Here is a 20638-nt window from a genome sequence, read left to right as displayed (position 1 = left end):
TTTGAAACAACTTCCTAGTTACTTTGCCGCTTGGCTTCCTTCTGCCTGTCAGCTGTGTTTTCTACAACAATAACTGCCAGGAAGATAACTGTCCTGCAGTCTCTGAGGTCTGTGTTTTCACCTGTCTCATGATAATATCCGTATTTTTAAGGAGAAACTAACATTCAACTGAACAAGCCTTCGAACCGCGTGCAGACCGTGTAACAATAACGGTGCGCGACACTGTCATTCAAAATTTGGGAATTAAATTTTAGCTTGCTTATCAGCGAACTAAGTATCTTGTATAACAAAAACGAAATATCTTTTCTAAATCAATAGACGCCATATTCCAATTCGGCACACATATAATTCTATTAAGCAGCATTTGTTTCAGTTAATTTACTGCTTTTGTGTCACAATGAAAGCTTCCGCCATGTAGCTAACTTAGCTGGCAGATCAGTTCGCAAACTTTGAATTTCTTATTGATATGTTGTGTTGTTATTAGGTTGGATGTTGCTGAATTGAAGAGGTGGTTCTGGAAGGTGTTGGTGTTTTTGTCGAAATCATAATGGACTCTAACCTGCTATAGTTTTTATGGCGGTTGACATAGTGACGCGACATAAAGTTCAGTTTAGTTGTAGTTTTTTTATTTACTGTCTATTAGTCATGGATTCTGCTGGCCAGCTGATTTCAGTGCAACTTACAGCATCTGCACTGTGTATTGGGTTAGAGGTCTTGGAGTCTTATTGTCCATTACAGGACACTGTCAGTGCCTAACTAGTCTGACTGAGTATTATATTCCTAATCAGAAACTTTACTGTTGGCAGATGAATCCAGTAGGAAGCAGTCTATCAGAAGTAGCTATTCAAGAGTTTCAAGCATTCAGCCTCACAAAAGCAGCTGATTACTGTTGTTTGACTTTGGTCCTCCTGCAGTCCTGCATCCACCTCCATTTACTTATGGACTAATTGTAATAAGCTGTAAGTGGATCTCTTGACATGACTAAAACACTGGTAGAAAGAGTCCCATTGGAAGTGCAGTTTGATGCAAGACACCAGAATTATTTAAGCAGTGGTATCTATGTCCTATGAAATCTATTGTCAGTTTGACAAGAGCCAGGAATTTACCAAACATGGTGTTAGTCACAGGGATACAACTAACAGTTGTTTTCTCATTATCAAATAATCTGTCAGCTATTTTCTCAATTCATCCACTTAACCTTCAGTCCAAAACGAAAGTGAGAAAGATGATGTCATCAAATGTCTTGTTCAGTCCAAAACCCAACAATGTTCAGTTTACAATCACATCTTTGACATTTAAAGGCTTGAACATTGGAATGTTTGGCTTTGTTGCATGAAAAAATAAATGAAGGTTTAATCAATTCCCAAAATATTCAGATAAATTTTTCGTTGATCAGTTTTTCATCTAATCCTTTCATCCCTACTCTGTACATTAACTATTCTTCTCCAGTCAACAGGTCACAGAGGAAAGAAGAAGTTGTGAAGTCAACCTTGTACATCTCAGATGAAAAGGAGAGGCTAGTGACCTAGAATGGAGGATTTCAGACGGACGTACCTGCGTCTGTGTAAGGATGGGGGTGTGGAGCCTCAGGAGAGTGTCGTGGCTCAGCTCCAGGAGAACAGGACTGCTCAGGGCTCCAGACTGGACCTGAGTGGACAGAGCCTGTCTGCAGATACCTGCTCTGTGCTGGCCAAGGCCTTCCAGAAAGACACCATCTTTACAGAGGTGTCACTCAGTGACTGCATGCTCAGCGAGGAAGGTGTGTAAGTCTTAAAATCCTTACACAGCCTGTATATGTACAGGTGCATCTAAAAAAATTTGAATATCATGTAAAAAAAAATGTTTCCCTGTAATTTAATTCAAAAAAAGAAACTTTCATATATTCTGGATTCATTACACATGAACTGAAATATTTCAAGTCTTTTTTTGTTTTAATTTTGATGATTATGACTTACAGCTCATGAAAAAAACAAAAAAAACAGTGTTTGAAAATATAAGAATATTGCACAAGACCAAATTACAAAAGGATTTATAATACAGAAATGTCGACCTTCTGAAAAGTATGTTCATTTATGCACTCGATACCTGGTCAGGACTCCTTTTGCACAAATTACTGCATCAGTGCAGTGTGACATGGAGGTGATCAGCCTATGCCATTTTCCAGCAGCGTAGACAGCGGTGGGTAATGTATGTGTATCACACATAAAGCGCTCTTTTTAAAAGGAGTTTGCACCCTTGATTGCGCTACTGAAACGGTTGAGGAGAGAGGGATCATTGCAAGGTGTTTTAAATACGGAGAAAAGTGTGGCATGTGTGTAGGTGTGTGCGCTGCCTGTAACCAGCAACACAACAGAGAAGTATGTGGTGTGTGTGCTGAACACAGTCAGTCAGTTCATGCTAATGAAGGAACATGTCACCATGTGTTTAATAGTTTTTGGAGCTCTCATTCATTATTGGTATTGGTTTTGGCTCTGCATTATAATATCATGTATAATGATGTACTGTATCTACTTCCATACTTGTCTGTGACTCTCAGGTGCTACAGTACTGCTGACTGGACTGTTTGGCAACACAACCGTAAAAGTCCTGGATTTGAAGGTAACACTTGCAAAATTACACTGTTTACACTGTAAGTCATGAATGGATTTTTTTCATGAGACACGAGTTGGTTACTGCAAAATTCTAAGTGCTGTATTGTAGTCAACTGGACTTGTTTCAGTTTGTTGAAGACGTTTCACCTCTCATTCAAGAGGCTTCTTCAGTTCTAACTAACTGGAGGAGTTGCATGCTTTTAAACTCTGTGTGGGAGCATCCTTACATAGTGTGGGAGTGTCCTTACAGAGTGTGGGAGTGTCCGTACACAGTGTGGGGGTGTCCTTACATAATGTGGGAGTGTCTTTACATAGTGTGGGAGTGTCTTTACATAGTATGGGAGTGTCCTTACAGAGTGTGGGAGTGTCTTTACAGAGTCGTTAAGGACACGTGTGAGCTCTGAGTTTCAGAGTCATTAGGGCCACTTGTGAGTCGTTGAACCCAACCGGCCTTCGTGTGGGTTGCTAGGGCTAGGTGAGCCCAGGTGTGAATGGTTGTTAAGCTGTCTGGGGAGAGAACTCAGTACTGCATTGTAGGTGGGTGATAAGTAATGTCTTAAGACACCTCCTCTGTTCAAACACGGTCATTCCAGTTTGACAAAGATGGATTCTTTTACTCCTCTTTCAAACCATCTGTCTTCTCTGGACAACATGTTTACATTGTTGTCCTCAAAGGAATGATTTTTCTCCTTCAGATGTAAGTGTATGTGGTTCTGTTCCTTCTCCTTCCCCTCTGACTTAGTGGGCACGGTCTCAGCCTGATGGTTTATGGTTCTGATGACCCCCAGCTTGTGCTCCAGTGGGTGATGAGAGTCGAACAGCAAGTACTGATCTGTGTGTAGGTTTTCTGTACACCTCAATGTTTAGGCTTCTTCTTCAATGTGTACTGCACAGTCCAAGAAGGGCAGACTGTCTCCTCTGACATCTTCCTGTGTGAACTTTATGTTATTGTCCACAGCATTTATATGTTCTGTGAAGGCTTCCACTTCCCTTGTTCTGATTTTGACCCAGGTGTCGTACACATACCTGAACCAGTGGCTAGGAGCAGTTCCTGTGAAGGTAATCAAGGCTCTGCTCTCAACTTCTTCCATGTAGAGGTTGGCCACTATTGGGGACACCGGCGAGCCCATGGCATAGCCGTGCTTCTGTCTGTAGAAACCTTGACTGTATCACAAGTGGCCCTAACAACTCTGAAGCTCAGAGCTCACACGTGTCCTTAACGACTCTGTAAGGACACTCCCACACAGAGTTTAAACACAACTCCCTCCAGTTAGTTAGAACTGAAGAAGCCTCTTAGATGAGAGGTGAAACGTCTTCAAGGAGTCCAGTTGTCTACTATATAGCACTTAGATTTACCATGACCTGGATGACTGAGAACATTCATCAACACATTAATGCAAAATATTGTTCACAGGGGAATAACTTAAGATCCAAAGGAGCTGAGGTGTTGGGAAGGCTGCTGGCACGTAACAAGACTCTGCGTAGGTGAGAATAATGCTCTTCATGTGAGAATATTACACAGCAGGCATCAAGATGTAGAACATCCAATCGTGAGGATGCGTTGAGGCAATGAGTACTAGCCAATCACAGCACTGAAGGACAGGATTAGGAGGAACTCTGGGTGAAAAAAAAATGCTGACGTGCAACTTTACATCCATTGCAACCATACATGCAACACAGGGAGAGGGGTATGAGGGGGTTCGGGGTTAATAGTAAAGAGCTGCCGGTTGACTATAATTGTTTAACCTAGCATATGTTGGTTGGAATAACCCATTTTTCCCACGCTGCCCACATCAGTCTTGAGCTAATTAGCTTGAATCCAAACAGAGTTCTGTACTGTCAGATCTGCTCACAGTTGGTCAGAAAAATACTTACTAAAGTTGATTGCTAATATTTATTATTTCAGCCAGCTAATAACTCATTTACCTTCCAAGAAAGCATTTTTGGTCACAGTATGCTTCAAATATGTGAATCTGGTTTGCAGGCTGGTGTTGGAGTGGAATGCTCTGGGGGTGTGGGATGAAGCCTTCTCACTCTTTTGTGAAGGTTTGGCCTCCAATAGCCTGCTGACACATCTGGACCTGCGCAACAATCAGATCAACCACCATGGAGCATCCGAGCTTGGGCTGGCACTTAAACACAATAACACTGTGGAAGTTCTAGGTGACACATGATAAAATAAGATATAACACCTTCACTTTGTAATGTGGTGTATAAGAATCTGTTGAACACTGACACTGAAGTTCTTTTGTTTTTTGTCAGAACATTTTTTGAACTTGCGATTTAAATTGTGATTATTTATCATCAATTAACCTCCAGGCCCGTATTAGTGATCTTCATAGCTCTGAAGTACATATGATTGTTCTAAGTAGTTCGTCACACAGGGGTTGAGCTCGGGGTCTTGGGCCTGACCGATCACACAACAACCATAGACATACAGAGACACCATGTCTTTTGTCTGCAGTGATCTAGAAAAAGGGATTCTCTCTTTATTCTAGTGTATGTGGCCCAACTGACTGATGGTCCAATGTGTTCACAGATCTGAGGTGGAACAACATCGGTTTGCTGGGTGGCAGGGCTCTGCTGGAGGCTCTGCAGAAGAACAAGAGCATAGTGCAGCTGGAGATGGCAGGGAACAACATACCTAGTGACACGCTCAGAGCTCTTGGTAAGGTGTGTGTGTGTGTGTGTGTGTGTGCGTGCGTGCATGTGCGTGTGTGTATCATAGTGAAATGTTGCCCCTGAAGGACACATTTTGTCAAACCAATCAAGATGCAGTCACAAAACCTCACAGGTGTGAAGTTATGATCAAATTGTAGGCTGACTTTTAAGTGGTCTATCCCATGAATACTCTTGTACTAATGTAGTAATCACTACTGAGTACTCATGGGTTGGAATGCTAACATGTTAACGGGGGCCACAGCATTGTAACCCTATTGCAGGATGGTCTCTAGTTTAGTCTAAGTGTGACCAAAATGTTTTATCCTCCACAGACAATAGATTTTCTATAATGTTACAAAAACAATGCGCTTCACTTTAAACAGGACACCAGTTTGTTTCAGCTGGCTGCTCAACACGTTCATTATGATGTACAAGGCTTGTTTGGCACACTGTTATCTACAGTATATAAAATATACACCATGACGACAGCTGCTGGTGGTATACGGTTTGTTGTTGCCTCTGCCTCGGCCTTACATTCAGAGGACATATTAACTACCTCAATAATAACCGTCTGTGGTTGTAACTCTAACGGTATGGCTTCAATTTGAATAATATCTTGTAACACCTTTCCTTACACTCCTATAATATGGATTTGAATGTGGTGCAGGTTATCACTGAGCGCCAACTGTTAACATACCATCATCCACGTGGACCCATTATTCTCGCTTGTCAATCATTAACCTTTCACTCCTGTTGTCTCACCCTATTAAGAGCAGACCACAGGGCACAACACAGACAGACAGTCTACTCTGAGAGAGACCCGCAGCAGGAGCCAGGTCCTCAGCAAGGAGATTCATAAACTAAAGGAGGAGAAGGGTCAGCAGGTAAGCCTCACACTAAAGAATGAAAAAACTCCTGGTGGAGCAAGGAAAAACATGTCCTAATTAGAGTCTGGCCACACAGATATTTGCAGATATTTGCAGTTTTTTGCAGATATTTGCAGATATTTTCAGGTTTGTCAGTTGGGCTGCCACTTTGCTCCACTGGAATACCTCAACAGCTACAGGCAGGATTGCCATGAAGTGTTGTTCAGATATTCATGGCCCTGATAAGATGGATTCTACCAACTTTGATGATCCCCTGACATCTACTCTAGTGCCACCATGTGGCTGACATTTGGTCAACTTTTTTAAGTGAAGTATCTCAACAATTATGAGATGGATCACTCTGAAATTTTGTACAGATGTTCATGGTCCCCAAAAGATGAATCTTAATGACTTGGGTGATCCTCTTACTTTTCTTCTGTGCCACCAGCAGGTGCTATGCTTTAAGCTTTCACACATTTTCATTGTAAAATATCTCTGCATCCACTGGATGAATTGGCACATATTTTTGTACATTCATGGTCCCCAGATGGTAAATCTCACTGACTTTGGTAATCCTCTGACTTTACCTCTAGCACCGAAATGGTTGACGCTTCACCTTTAGTAAAATATTAAGTCAATTATTGCATGGATTGCAATTTGGTATAGATATCAATGGAGCCACCAGCAGATCAATGTTTTCACTTCACCTGTAAAATATCTCAAAATCTACTTGATAAATTGGTAAAAAAAGAAATGTAGCACAGACGTTCACGGTTCATTGACGATGTATTCTACTGTCTGTGGTGATGCCCTTAATTTCCTCTAGCAAATACCTGAAGAACCAATGGCGATACTGTCGACCTCAGCTGTGCTATGTTCTGTTGTAGTTATTTAATGACTGATAATATGAAGTTAGCATGCTAAGCTACAATGATGAGCATGGTAAGCATTCTACTTGCTATATATTAGCATGATAGCATTTTCCTTGTAACCATGTAGCGCAATGCACTACTACCACTAACTTTCTTCTCAGCTCCGCTTGACTGTCACCTTCAGTCGCTCGCTCTCTCACTCCACCACACACTCGCTACGCACACATATTATGCACTGTGATAACAAATGTATTCTCGTAACACAAGCTAGTGCCCGGCATAGCCACAGTCCCGTGGGCATTCACGTGAATGTGCATTGCTAAGACTGGGCAAAGTCACGACTAGGCTTGAGTTTAGTTGGTGGAGCAGACGTACAGTCTATTCTAAAGACTGGTCTTTACAAAGACTGACTTAGCAGTGAGGACTAGTCTCAGTCAAGACCAGTTAGTGTAACTGGCCCCTGTTTTTATGGTTCATGGTAACAAGTATTGAAACAGCCAGACAAATTATAGTTTTATTCATCTTAACTCTTTTTAAAACACACACTTTTTCGATGGAATATCTCTTCGAATTATTCACTGAGTACTGCAGATTTAGGTTAAGGTTATCGGTGATGACTGTGGTTGTTCCTCCTCTCTTTCAGTTCTTAAGCCTGATGGAAACCATAGACAGGCAGAGGGAGGAGATGGGACGCTCCAGCAGGTGAGTTGAAGTGTTACTGTGTGCAGTCATTGGCCAGAAACAGAAGGAAAGGAAATAGACCTAGTGAGATGTAGTAAAACTGTCACTCTGCTCCAGTTTCATTTTGTATCCATGACCTCATGACTATGAACTCGTTACCTCTTTCTGTTTGATTAGGTCCACCTCCGTTCAGATAGGCCAACTCCAGGAAGCCCTGAATGAGAGGAAGTCGGCTGTCAACTCTCTCACTGCCAAGTAAACATTTCTTTTTCCTTCATTCCATATTCACAATGAAGAAGAGAAGCACAGTTTTTGTGTAGGTTTTGTGTATAATATAGGTCACAGTAATATTTTTTAAGTAAAGCACAAGGTTGCATGAAGGACTCCAGTATGAACTACAGTGTAAACATCACTGACCCGGCCCTCCTGAAACACTCTTACACACTTAATATTTAATCAGGCAGTTTGAGGGGCAGCTATTATTGGTTACTGGAGGTAACTGTACCTGAAGGTCCTCAGATAGAGGACAACTTCTGACAAAAGCTTATATTCCTTCACTATGACCCATATAATGCTATGAGCTCTTTGTACTAGGGAAGATCTCAGTACAGTATATACTGTATATCCCACCCAGGTGCACTGCTGAAGATGCTCAGAGAAACATTATTACTTTACTTCTCTAAACACAATATTTCACTTCTAATGTCATTTAATGATTTTTCCCAAAAATGGACATTTAGTCACTCTCCTGTCACCCTCATGCCGAAAGAAAGTCGGGAAGTTTCGTAGACCACAAAACATTGAATGCAACAGGGTTGGAAGCTCCAGAAATGTTTTGTAGACTACGAAACTTCACCTGACTACCATCGGCATGGGGATGAGGGAGATGATGACTGAATTTTCCTTAATGTGTGGACTGTTTCTTTAATGTGGTTCTAGGAGTCACTCCTGATTAAATTACTTGTCAAATATATTTGAACAAAACAATTATAGATTGGTTGGATTCACATGCATAATATAAAAAGGCAATGGAAGCAAGTAAATACAGCCTGTGGTACTTTTTCAAACTTTACTGGTAACACAAAACTATAAAAGCTGTAGAAAAACGTTAATAACAGTGATCTAGTTACCATGAACTGTTATTCTTTATGATGTTTATGGGTCAAACATTTTAGACTGGATCCAAAACTTATCTAAAATTTAACAACTCCTCAACCCTCCACCTGTTTGTGCCTCTCCTCCCACCTGTGCATTGTGCCGTCTGTGCTCGGCACCACAGAACCGCACAGACGGGTGAAGCACATTTCAAAATCAGGAAAACCCCAAACAGTCAGGGCACTGCTGGGGCTGGTTGTTGAGACGTCATGAAAATGTGGACGTTGTCATTAGACAGGTTTTCCTTCTCCATGCACCTTGCAGTTATCTGATGACAAATACTATACTGAATTCTGATGTCACAGGAGCCTTGTCAGACATTCAAAAAAGTGATTGTGGGCTGGTATTATAATACATAGTACATCATAAGACAGCAGCTTACCTTTTTATAAGATGACAAAGACCCTCTTTCTAGTAAGGTCAACCTGAAACTGAAATAATGACGCACATTCAGCCAAATCAAAAACAGTTTTGCTGGCCTGTGTACACGTTGAAGTCTTTGTTCTCCTGAGTGCATTAGACGTATATTCATCTTCAAATTATCATAGTAAGACGGTAACTCTGATCATATGATGTTGTTCAGGCTGCAGATGACAGAGGCTGCCCTCGCCCTCTCTGAGCAGAAAAACCACAACATGGGAGAGCTGCTGACACGAGTGAAAGCTGAGAAAGAAGAGCTGAGGGAGCGACAGAGTAGAGAGAGGAAGAAAGAACAAGAGGTAAGGACAGACGAGAGGACAGAAAACACTGGAGCAAGTCATTACACCTCAGAGATTAACACAAATGTCAGCGTTTGAATTAAAAGGAAACTTGGATTTAACCAGCTAATGTTATGTGGTGACATGTGATTGGCTGAGAAGTGAGAGGATGGAGACTACACTGTCATCAAGTGACATTATGAAATAAGAAGTGGCAGGAAGTATAAAAACAGACTCTAGAAGAGGGGGATGTCGAATAAAAAATATATTCTGAAATATAAAAATACTGAAAATATGAATGATTAAATTGCATCTCATAATGTTGGGTTGAGTTTAAAGTTTTATTTAATTTCATATCTTCAATTTACTTCTCATATGAACCTGGGCAGTATCACTGAAATCGACCTGGTGATACCAAGAAAAAAACATCTCTTTTACAATGTACAGCTATATACATCAAAGAGATAAAAATCAAGTCAAAGTTCAGTGTTATTATTAAAGAGTAGTGACTGGTGTCTGTTTCCAGCTATAATCTGCTCAGATTCAGCGACCTGAACAACAAATCCTGCAAAATTAACACATTATGACAAGCTGACAAACCCAAAATAAAATCATGTTTGCTTATTGAGATGATGCTGTCACAAATGAATGTCCCTCCTGTGTTTCCATCATGTAGGACGGTGCACTCAGAGAGGGCAAACTTCTCAGAGAGATCCAAAACCTGACAGAAACCAACGCCCAGCTCAGGAATAAAGTAAGAATAATGTCTGTTCAAAACAGTGTGGATTTATGTCAGAGTATCCTGAGCACAATGTTGAACACACACCCAGACCAAAGCTGCATTATGAGCACTGTAACAGGCCTAATTGTGTGTTAGGTGGAGGACAAGGAGCGCAGGTGTAAGTCTCAGCAGCAGCAGATCTTTGACCTGAAGCAGGAGCTGACCAACAGCACAGCAGAGCTAAAGCTGCGTCTAGCACAGACAGAAGGTAACACACACTTATAAAACACAGCAGTCTTTATTACAGAAAATGTCATTTTTTCACTTTCATGTATGTCAACCTCTGACAGAACGTCTGGAAATAGAGAAGAGAAGGTCCAAGCAAGCTCTGGAGGACATGGACAGTCTCCGACAGAAGGAGGTAGCCTTTCTCTGGTTTTGTTAAAAGCAGTTGTGTGACTTTTTTTGTGCCCGAGCATGAACCATGTGAAGGACCTATTGGAATTGTTCTGATTATTATTTATGCAAATAAATTGCTATTTGGGGGCTTTACCATGCTCAAAAACTCATGAAATTTGGCACAATATTCAATCGTGGTGGAAACTAACGTATTTTATGGGGTTCAGCCGTGGGCGTGACAAAAATGGCTCACTAGTGCCCCATAAAATGTAGCCCCCAGGACTACTTTTACCTGCATGTATAAAATCTAGTACACATGTATTACATCTAGACCTACAAAAAAGCCTCCTGGGGCCATCACCTAAACCCAACAAGAAATCGTCCATTTTGAATTTTGAGCTCATTTTTTGCAATTTGCATGTGTTGTAGTTTAACAAACTCCTCCAAGAGCTTTAACCCGATCGACTTCAAATTATCACAGGCCGATGTTAACACCTCTAACATGAAATGTTACTGAAAGCTTGAGTCTTCGTTGAAGGGCTTACCTGTGGCGGTGCAACGTTCATCACTGCTTCAGTTTTGATTAAATGTCTTCATGCTTCCTCTGCTTGGTGGTTGTGAGCATAGTCGCTCCTTCTGCAACACTGCTGTTTGCCATGATGGATCTATTTGATCCATGTTCGACCTCTTGACTGCTTGAGAATAGTGTGCATGTGCAGTTGGTTTCACTACTACCAATTACAGCCCCAACTTATTTGTTTGGCTCATTCAAGTCAGGTGTTGGACTTGAATGCCCTGTTTCTTAGTGTGTTTTATAGAACCGGCCCCAGGATTTCCCTTCAGATATTCCCCACCACAGTTCAGTTAACTCACAAACAACAATCTGCATAACCACAAAACATTCACAATACAACAAATGGTCAGCAGGCTTTCGCAGACAAACAGTAGCCGTGTTGAGGGATTATTAAGCAGCTGTCGAGTTTTTCTGTCATGATGTGTTTGTTGTTGACATAACTCACAGAGAAGGTGACCAGTTGTCACACTGGTGATTTAATTTGAAGCTCAAAATTAAAAGCTAATTTTGTTTGATTGAGAGTCAAAATGGTGACTCCCCTATACACTGATATTATATATATTAGATATATATCCAGGTCTGGCTGGTCAAGAACATAAACAGTTAACTTTGACCTAATGTAACTCTGTACTTGTGTGCACACATTTTCTGTGTACTGGGGAAATATTAACAACACTTCAGGTGAACTCACTTTCAGTTCTACTTCCAAATTACATGGTTTAAATAATCTACATAGATAAATTGTTGGCTTGTTTCCAGTCTCTCTGATAGAGCCATGACATGCAAGTGTGAAAAACCTACTGATCACTATCTACTAAGCGCCAAACGGGCAGACAGACAGACAAAGACTAGCTGGTAAACAAAGTGGAGCAATCAGCAGCTACAGAGCCAGATATTCTCCTCAGAAGTTAGTGGAAATCAAAGGCAGAGCTGAAAGAGAGTTCACAACGTTCTTCATCAGGTGGACACAACTTCAATGAATTACAATGTTGCTCTGTAGCCACTGTATGTATAAAGCCACTGTATGTATAAAGCCTTGTGTGTCTGCAAAGGGAGCTGTGTGTGTGAACACTGACAAATATCGTCAGGTTTGAATATGAAACAATCTGCATGTGAAGTTAGAAGGAAGCTGACCAGACTCTGTAGGCTGCTTTTCATCTCTGCTTGAGGCTAAAGGTTCAAGGCTTCAATAGCTGCTACTAACAGATTACACCTTGAATAGCTGAGCAAATTGTGAGAGATTTAGTTGCATTGTGGGTAATGCAGTTTAAAACAGGTAATAAGGATGATATCTCTGGTTCTGCCAATTAGATTTTGAAAGTTTTTTTGAAAGGATCACAATCCTGAGTCTGACAATGGTGCATGAGTGAGTGAGGTACTTAAAAAATGAGTCCACCACATACAGTTACCCACATGCTGCTTTTACACTTCAGTTTTTGTACACAGTTGATGACAGTTTATTGTTTGATTGACTTTAGTGTATGGGTTAGTAATCTAATAGATCTAGACTAGATAGAAAAACATCAAATGCTAAAATTGTACATTTCTGTATAGGTGGAGCATGTGAATCGACATCTGGAGGAGAGTGAGAGAGCTCTTCAGGAACGCATCTTCAAACTGGAGGGACAGCGGATACAACTGGAAGAGGTTAGAGTTTCTATGTTTAAAAGACACACAGACACAATCAATGTAATATATACATTAAGTCAACAATAACTAACAGCTAACAGATCGTAGTTATTTATAAACCCCAAAGCCAGATTTCCTCCAGTTTCCTCATGAATGTGTTTCTGATGCATGTGAACAAAGATGTTAAGACCAGACTGTAATCTGCTGGACGTATTTTGAAAAATAAAACAATTCTAACATCAGAAACAGCCACAGAGGAACACCTGTACAGTGTGCCACATAACTCTGCACACGACAACTTTACATAAATTGACCACAAGCAGTTGGTGTTAAATGTCAAACACTGGATGGAGGCTGATTTGGAAGTTTTCCCTCTAACTGTAACTGTCCAAACAGCGGAATTATTCAAATCCACAAATTGACTTCTCTCAAGCTGGGAATTTCCCTCTTCTCAGTTCATGCTGTGGTTAAATGAAAAACATCCAAATATCCGTTCTGGGTGGATTAAAAAACGACTTGCACTGTAGGTGGAGAGGTACAGTTGATTGACACGATGAGAAAAACATCTGTCCGCTGTAATGTGCTCCAACACAATAGTCCTGCATTTCGGATTATCATTTCCGCATAATGAAAACGCTGTTAAATGAACTGGTTTGGATCTTTATGGAAACCTTCCGCACAGTGTGAGAAGCACTGCTGACACCTCCAGTCCAGCTGCACTCTTAACGTCGTGTCATAATGTCTGTCTGTCATAGGAACTGAGTAAAGCTAAAGCGGCATGTGTAACAGAGAGGGCCCAGGCAGAGGAGGAGCTGGGCAGAGTGAGAGCTCAAGTGCGTCTAGAGGAGGTGGGTTGATTTACATGGTACATTAACATTTATTCACTGGCCTTTGTCCAAAGAAAAGTACAAATTAGGTCCACTTATTTGCAATGTATATGCGTTTTTAAAAATTCAAAGTGAGTATTGAATTCACTAGAACCTTATCTGGTTTATCTGGTTTACCTGTCATCAGTTACTAAAGGCTAAAATGACTCATGATGTATCTGACACATTCATTAAACAAGTCACTATACTGGAATTTTTAACTTTAGTACAATACCTTGAAAAATGTCAACAGACACATTTTGGAGTTCACCAAAACAATGTTGAGGCTCAGTCATGGTTATGATTGGATAGAAATGCCACAAAGACATTATGGTTACCATGAAATACAGAGGAAAAGGACAGGACAAGGTCAACATTATTCTGACTGTATTATTCTGACTTGTTTAAATTCATTTGTATTTCAGACCTTGCCTTACACACACACACACACACACACACACACTTCTCTTCCTCTCCCTGACATGTCTTTATTTGTTTGTCTCTGGAAAGCAGTATTGATACTGAGTGAATTATCAGTCAGTTGTTCACCATCATCCTAACTTCCACCTTTGTTTCCTCTGAGTAGCAGGAGCATGTGTCGACATTGGAGGAAAAGCTTCGCTCGGTGCGTTCTTCCCTGCAGGAGGTCCAGCTCCACTGCTCCCAGCAGAAACAGACCGTCTCTGAGCTGCAGGTGAAGAACAGCCAGCAGAGCATCGAGATGGACGGCCTGCGGCGAAGGATAGAGGAGCTCCAGCAGGTCAGGACCCTCCAGCTGCCTGTTAGATTCACTATGTGTAGGCATCATTGTATTCCATATGTGACTCCTGTGTATGAATTACAGGTTGAATATATGAGATTCAGAACAAACAGCTATTTGATATGTTAAGCTACAGTATACTGGAGTAAGGAGTCCTGAACACAGAGTAAAACTCAGACTCTCTCTGACTGTGTTGTAATCTAAGCTTCTTTGTTGTTTGGTAGCTGCACTGGCCACATGTGCATGGTGGTGCCTGTGATTCCCTCTCTGTCCTCCCCACATCTGAAAAAAGGCTTCGCAGTCACAGAATCTTGATTCAAAGTTGATCAGTCTGGTTTAGTTTGTCAGTTTGATCTGAGTTTTGCAAGCCTCCGTTTTGAAGCAAGACACAACATATCTGGTGACAAAGTTTTCAAGTTAAGACAGCTAAGAAGTGAGAACTAGCCTGTGTAGTAACAAAATCTTGACTCAGCACTGTCTAATTTTACAGTGTGATTTAAGTTAATGCACATGAATTTGTTTTGACTGAAAAATAATGATTTTCAAATATTTGAATAGTCGTTAAATTACAAAAATAGTTAATGTGACTGTGGTTTTGTCTGGGTTGGGTTGATCATCGAATAATCGTCGAATAATTTCAATCCAAAAAATCTAAAAACCCCTGTGCTTTCCTCTCCAATGCTGATGAGTGTTTCTGTCACAGGTAATATGCATTACATTCATAAAGCTGAAAAACGGTTTGAACAAAAAATGTAGCAGAATTGCATACGTCAGCGTTGCCATGCAGTAAACTTCTGTCCCTCTGCCCACATGTCCACAGACTTGAACTTTGACTTTCTATCAAACAACCAGATATTTTCTGATTCAGCTGTTCATCTTTTCTACTGATGATTCAGTCAGGAGAGTAAAGACTGTCAGTCCCCAAACATCTATGTCGTCTATGAGAAAATAAAAGGGACTTTTATTTGCAGACAGATGCTGGACCACCAAAATAACTCCTTTCTTCTTTGCAACTCCATAAAAGACTGCCAACATCGGAGGAAGTAATAGATACAGGGTTTTTGTTGAAATGAAAAGGCTTTGGTGTTGAACAGGTGGTGTATTGTTGCAGGAGCTGTCGGGTAAGGACCAGGAGAAAGTGGCTGAGGTGAGCCGGGTCAGGGTGGAGCTGCAGGAGCAGATTGGACATTTACATGCAGAGAGAACGGCACAGGGAGGACTCAGAGAAAAGATCAGTGCTCTGGAGAGAGAGATTAAAGGTGGAACACTCCTTCTCTGTTTTCTTGTCACATTACATGTCTTTTTCTTGCTGTTGTGACTTTTTTTCCAGTGCAGATAATTTTTTTCTGAAGAAATAATTTAATAGCAGGAGCATGAGGTTCTATAATGCAAGATATAAAACGACACGTTTTAAATGTAAAGAGACAACCAACGTTCTACTTTTTAGAAAAACAAAAAATACTTGACTTGTTTATTCAGTGTTTTGTCATTTAACCAGGTCAGACAGTGTAGATTTCACATGCATCATGTGTAAAATCTGAAATATTTCCTGTACGGCTGTATTTCATACCTTTCTCCCTTTGTGGCTCGCTGTCCTGCAGTACTAAGCAGCAACCACAGAGAGGCGCTCCTCGACAAACAGAGTGAGATGACTTCAATGCTGGAGAAGCTGCGGCTGAGAGAGGCAGAGATCCAGAGGATGAGGGAGGACGAGGCACAAAGAGCCAGCTACCTGCAGAGCGCCATCCTCACCTATGTTCAGGGCTCCCCTCTGGGACACTACAGCAGCCCCAAGAAATGACCCAGAGACTTCCACCCCCCCACCCCCCCTCTACAATGTGCAGATGCAGTCAAGAAGTTAAGGGTTTTATTTTACAAGGAAAACTGTCAGAGCCTTGTTCCCAATCCCAGGTGGTTCACCTCATCAGTACAAGTCTTACTTACAAAGCCCCAACAGGTGCACCTAGTTTAAAGGAAGAGACGGCCATCTTGTTTCCATCATCACTGAAATCTTAAAAGAAAATTTAGCTTCATTATTACAGCTTCACTTTTATTTTCATTGCTTTGTTCATCATCTCTTTCAGTTATGATAATGTTTTAGTCACTGATGTAAAAGCTGATCTGACACAGTGAAGAAGTTCAGCCGGTCAGCACACGCAGTCCAAAGATCAGACGGGTTAGATTAAAAGTAAAAATGTTGGTAACAATCCCCTCACTGTCAAAGCTGTAGAAGGAAGTGGCTCAGTGTTGTTTATGATTTTACTCTTCTTAAAGATTAGCTTACTGCTGCCGGGCCTCTTTTTCAGCCACAGTCTCTGATCTGTTCTGTTCTGCTGCTTTTGACGTCTGTTTCCATTGTTTGGAGAAACAGTTGACTAATCACAGCTTGGTAAACTGGAGTAAGAATGGGTATGCCATCCTCCTACGCTTGCTAACTACTTTGCGACATCACAAAAATGGCAACAGGCTTTCACACAGTACAGATGGGTTGAAGTCAAGTTCCTCGATTCTTGACGTAAAACACAGCAACCACTCCGACAGCTTCTGTCTCGTTTGAAGACACCTCACTTACTTACTTACGCTGTGCTCCAGTCAAAGTCACGGTCATAGTTTCCTGGCTGAAATTTCCAGCTTTCGACCGCCAAGAGTTTCAGTTGAACAAAGAACATGGCTGACTGAGACAGACTGATGTTCTCATGACACAGTGCACACCCTCAGCGGTGCAAACTCCTCGCCTATATAAATGAATCAGAGGAAAAAATCCGACCTTTTATTTTACACTTATACATGAAAACGTATCTAAAAATTCCATCCACTAGACGAACACAATGTCGTCTATAGATACATCCTACCCCTCCTCATGGGAGCTGCTGTCGTTGTGTGACATCAGACAGCTGCTCCCTCATGATGTCGGGTAGATTGATCTGTTCAATTAACAACCAGGATTCTGACTTTGTACTTTTTGTCGTCAGAGGTCGAAATGTTTGAGTTCCCAGTTGTCTTGAACGCAGCATAACATACTGATTGGTTAAGGTGAACAAAAAAAAAACACGTCACAAACCAGAATGATCCATAAAAGGCTGGACCGACACTTTGGTGCTTAGCAACACTTTCAGTCTGCAGCTATGTAACATTCTGAACTCAGCACTGTAACATTGCACAAGGACAGCGTGCTGATGTTGAGCAGTTATAATGTTTACACCATCTTCAGCATCTTAAATTAGCATGTTAGCAGCCTGACATTTCCAAATCTCATTTCTTAATTTCAAAATCTGATGGCAATCCATCAAATAGGTATTGACATTCAGTCTGGACCAAAGTGGAGGACAGACCAACCAACATCGCTTTCTCTAACTCCATACTGCTAGCAAGGCGAACAGCTACTGGCCTGACATCCATGACATCTGCTGAGGATATTCAAGGCCCACAGAGGATGAATATTATAAGATCCTTAGACAAATTCAGCACAATAATGGAACAGTTCACCCGAAAATGAAATGCAGTTGTTATCCACTCACCCTCAAGGTGAAGTATCTGAAGCTTCACAGCAAAACAGCTTGGCAGCCTTCTTCTAAACAACTGAAGTAGACGAGGACTGTTACTAAAACATAACAAACTGATTTAAAAAATACATTATTTACACTCTTGTTCAGCCAAATTCTTCTTTGTAGCTGCTAAGCAAATAGCATTAGCACACACCCATCTGGGTCGGGTGCAAGAGCTGTCCTTTCAAATCAGTTTGGGATCGCCGGGCTTCCAAAGACTTGGATTAAGCCGGCTGAGTTGTGTGAAGCCATTTTATGCGACGCTGTTTTGCCGTGAAGCTCCAGAAATGTTTTGTTCATTACGAAACTTTACCCGACTTCCATCAGCATGGTGGGGAGGAGATGATGATTGAATTTTCAATGTTGGTTTTTCTGTTCCTTTAATGCTCTTGAGGGGGCCAAAGATGTTGTTCTCTTGACACCCTCGTGGCAAAATTTTAATTTTTACCCTCACTTCTAGTGGTCCTATGAACATCTCAATAATCTATGTTGTTTATTGAGTCCAACACTATTATGTTGGCGTGTGTAATGAACACATCAGCGTCTAGGGGTTGGTACCAGCGTGCTAGGCTTTGACCCTTTTTGTTTGCCAGCTGGATGAGATTATTACCAGTTTACACATTAATAGTGATGCTCCAAATCCTGTATTGTTTTTAGACGTATGTTATTTCTCCTTAAATGAAGAAGTAGTTTAAACATCAAACAGAAAGAAATGAATAAAAACATCAGGGACGTTGTTCTACCTTGCTAAGTACCTCAAAATGTCAAAGTCTAATAAGTGCTATTGCTTCTTCATTATAATCTGTCTTATTGTAAGAAAACATACTGCTAATGATCACAGCCCCGCCATCCTGTTTTACATGTGCTCCAATCATTGCCAAATAATCTCACCTTTACATGTTGTCATCATTTATATCTGCTCAAGCTGTCCAGCCCGGTTCTGTTCAGTCTACATGAAATGAAGGCAACAGAGAATTGTTCTGTTTACATACACAAAACGAGATTTGGTCCAAATATGCCTTAATATTGTCTCTGTCACACCAGACTGTGTTATATCTTGACATTGTTTCAGATGTGTGATGGATATTTTTCATGCGGTTTTTTTTTTTCAGGTGTGTTTTTACCATGTTTTTGATGACATGTTTTATATATACTTATATATTAAATGTGTTCATTTGAAAAAAGAATGTCTCGTGATTTTTGTTGACGTGTGGATGATTTGGATTTGTCTTTCATTCTATTTAACAGAGAACATACATGGTGTTCACAATGTGCTGTGTGTTGGTGGGGTGGGGATGTATGAGGTCACTGGGTCTTGAAAATTGCAGCCAAAGATCATTAATTGTCAAGATAGTTCTCAGAAATTTGAAGCCTATAAAATGTTTGTCTAGACTGTGTTTCCTGCACTTTCTGTTCATCATTATTTCTCTGTTCATTTAGTAAACCGAATTTTGATTAACTTTATTTTTTAAGCCTTCCATTGTTTCAGGGTTTCCCCATATTGAAAGTCTTGTGATGTGAAGGAACCTCCATCATGTTCCTCATGAGATAATGTCACTATTACCCCTCCAAGCAGGTGATGTTTTCACTGGTGTCCCTTTGATTGTCGGTTAGTTGGTCGGTTGGTTGGTTTGTCAGCAGGATTACACAAAAACACCTAAACAGTTGGAAGATCTGTCTCGGCCTTGAACAGACCACTTTAACTTTTGGTGCAGATCCAGGAATTATTTTCTTTAACATTACCAGATACGGTGTTTTGTGTGTGTGTGTGTGTGTGTGTGTGTGTGTGTGTTTAGTTATTCATTTTCACTGATATCTCAGGGAATAATGCATGGTTCTTGATGAAGAAAACCAGGTGTATTGGTGTCTGGTATCTATTAGAGTACAGTTTGATGATCTGGTGTAAATTATGGTTAAACAGTTGTGGGTGGTTTAAAACGTACAGTAACAAAGGGCTGTTGAGTTCAATTCTGGTCCACTTGTGCACCTACACATGCTCGTTAATAACATATGTCGACCTAACTCCCTCATTAGGTCATTTGAATATTGTTTGAAAGCGGAAATTTTTGAATTCTGACGAATGCAGTGATCTTCTGGAGGAGACAATTTTCCCTTCAAAGATAGCCGAGCTTTAGCTTTAGACTACAATAAAAGAAACAGTTGTTCATATTTTGCATACAAAATAATGATACTTGTACTCACAGTCTCAGACAGCTGAGGTAGCAGTAGTCACCCAGGGCTCCCTCAAAATAAAAATGAATTAAAAATGTAATATTTGGTTCTGGTACAGCAGAAATGGGCTCCTCTAGCGATGTATTCTGGGCCTATAAGCATTTTATTCTGACATTCAGTGCAAAGCTTTCAGAACCGGTCCGTGTGAGACCGACAGGGACTCATTTGCTCCGCGAACGAACTGAAGCGAAGCCGGAAGTAGAAGAAGTGAACGCTCTCGTCCTCTGCCAGGATCCCTCTGTCCCGCTGCCTGTGCCTTTAAACGCACTCGGTTCTTTCCGGAGGCGCTCGGCTCTGCTCGTCATCGACCCCTTTCACTGCGGCTCCATCGCCGAGCGGACTGGCCCACTGCTCTCATCCGAGACCTCAGCGCACACTGTCGGATCTA

The 20638-nt window shown here is 41.1% G+C and overlaps 1 protein-coding gene across 1 annotated transcript; it reads left to right on the top strand.

Annotated features, from left to right (window-relative positions):
* The first annotated feature begins 34 nt into the window (after window positions 1–34).
* Window positions 35–19205, top strand: lrrc45 (leucine rich repeat containing 45). Its single transcript, XM_073490349.1, has 18 exons — window positions 35–107; window positions 1457–1759; window positions 2537–2598; window positions 4006–4076; window positions 4576–4754; window positions 5131–5259; window positions 6024–6136; window positions 7634–7692; window positions 7849–7926; window positions 9410–9545; window positions 10201–10278; window positions 10402–10513; window positions 10596–10666; window positions 12773–12865; window positions 13603–13695; window positions 14300–14473; window positions 15585–15732; window positions 16075–19205. The coding sequence occupies exons 2-18, from the start codon at window positions 1531–1533 to the stop codon at window positions 16272–16274; spliced, it is 2025 nt and encodes a 674-aa protein (XP_073346450.1). The 5' UTR covers window positions 35–107; window positions 1457–1530; the 3' UTR covers window positions 16275–19205.
* Window positions 19206–20638: the final 1433 nt, after the last annotated feature.

This window comes from Pagrus major, chromosome 20 (genome assembly GCF_040436345.1).
Source record: "Pagrus major chromosome 20, Pma_NU_1.0".
Taxonomy (NCBI): Eukaryota; Metazoa; Chordata; class Actinopteri; order Spariformes; family Sparidae; genus Pagrus; species Pagrus major.
The sequence above is the reverse complement of the archived record's forward strand: the minus strand, read 5'-3'. Positions and strand labels throughout refer to the sequence as shown.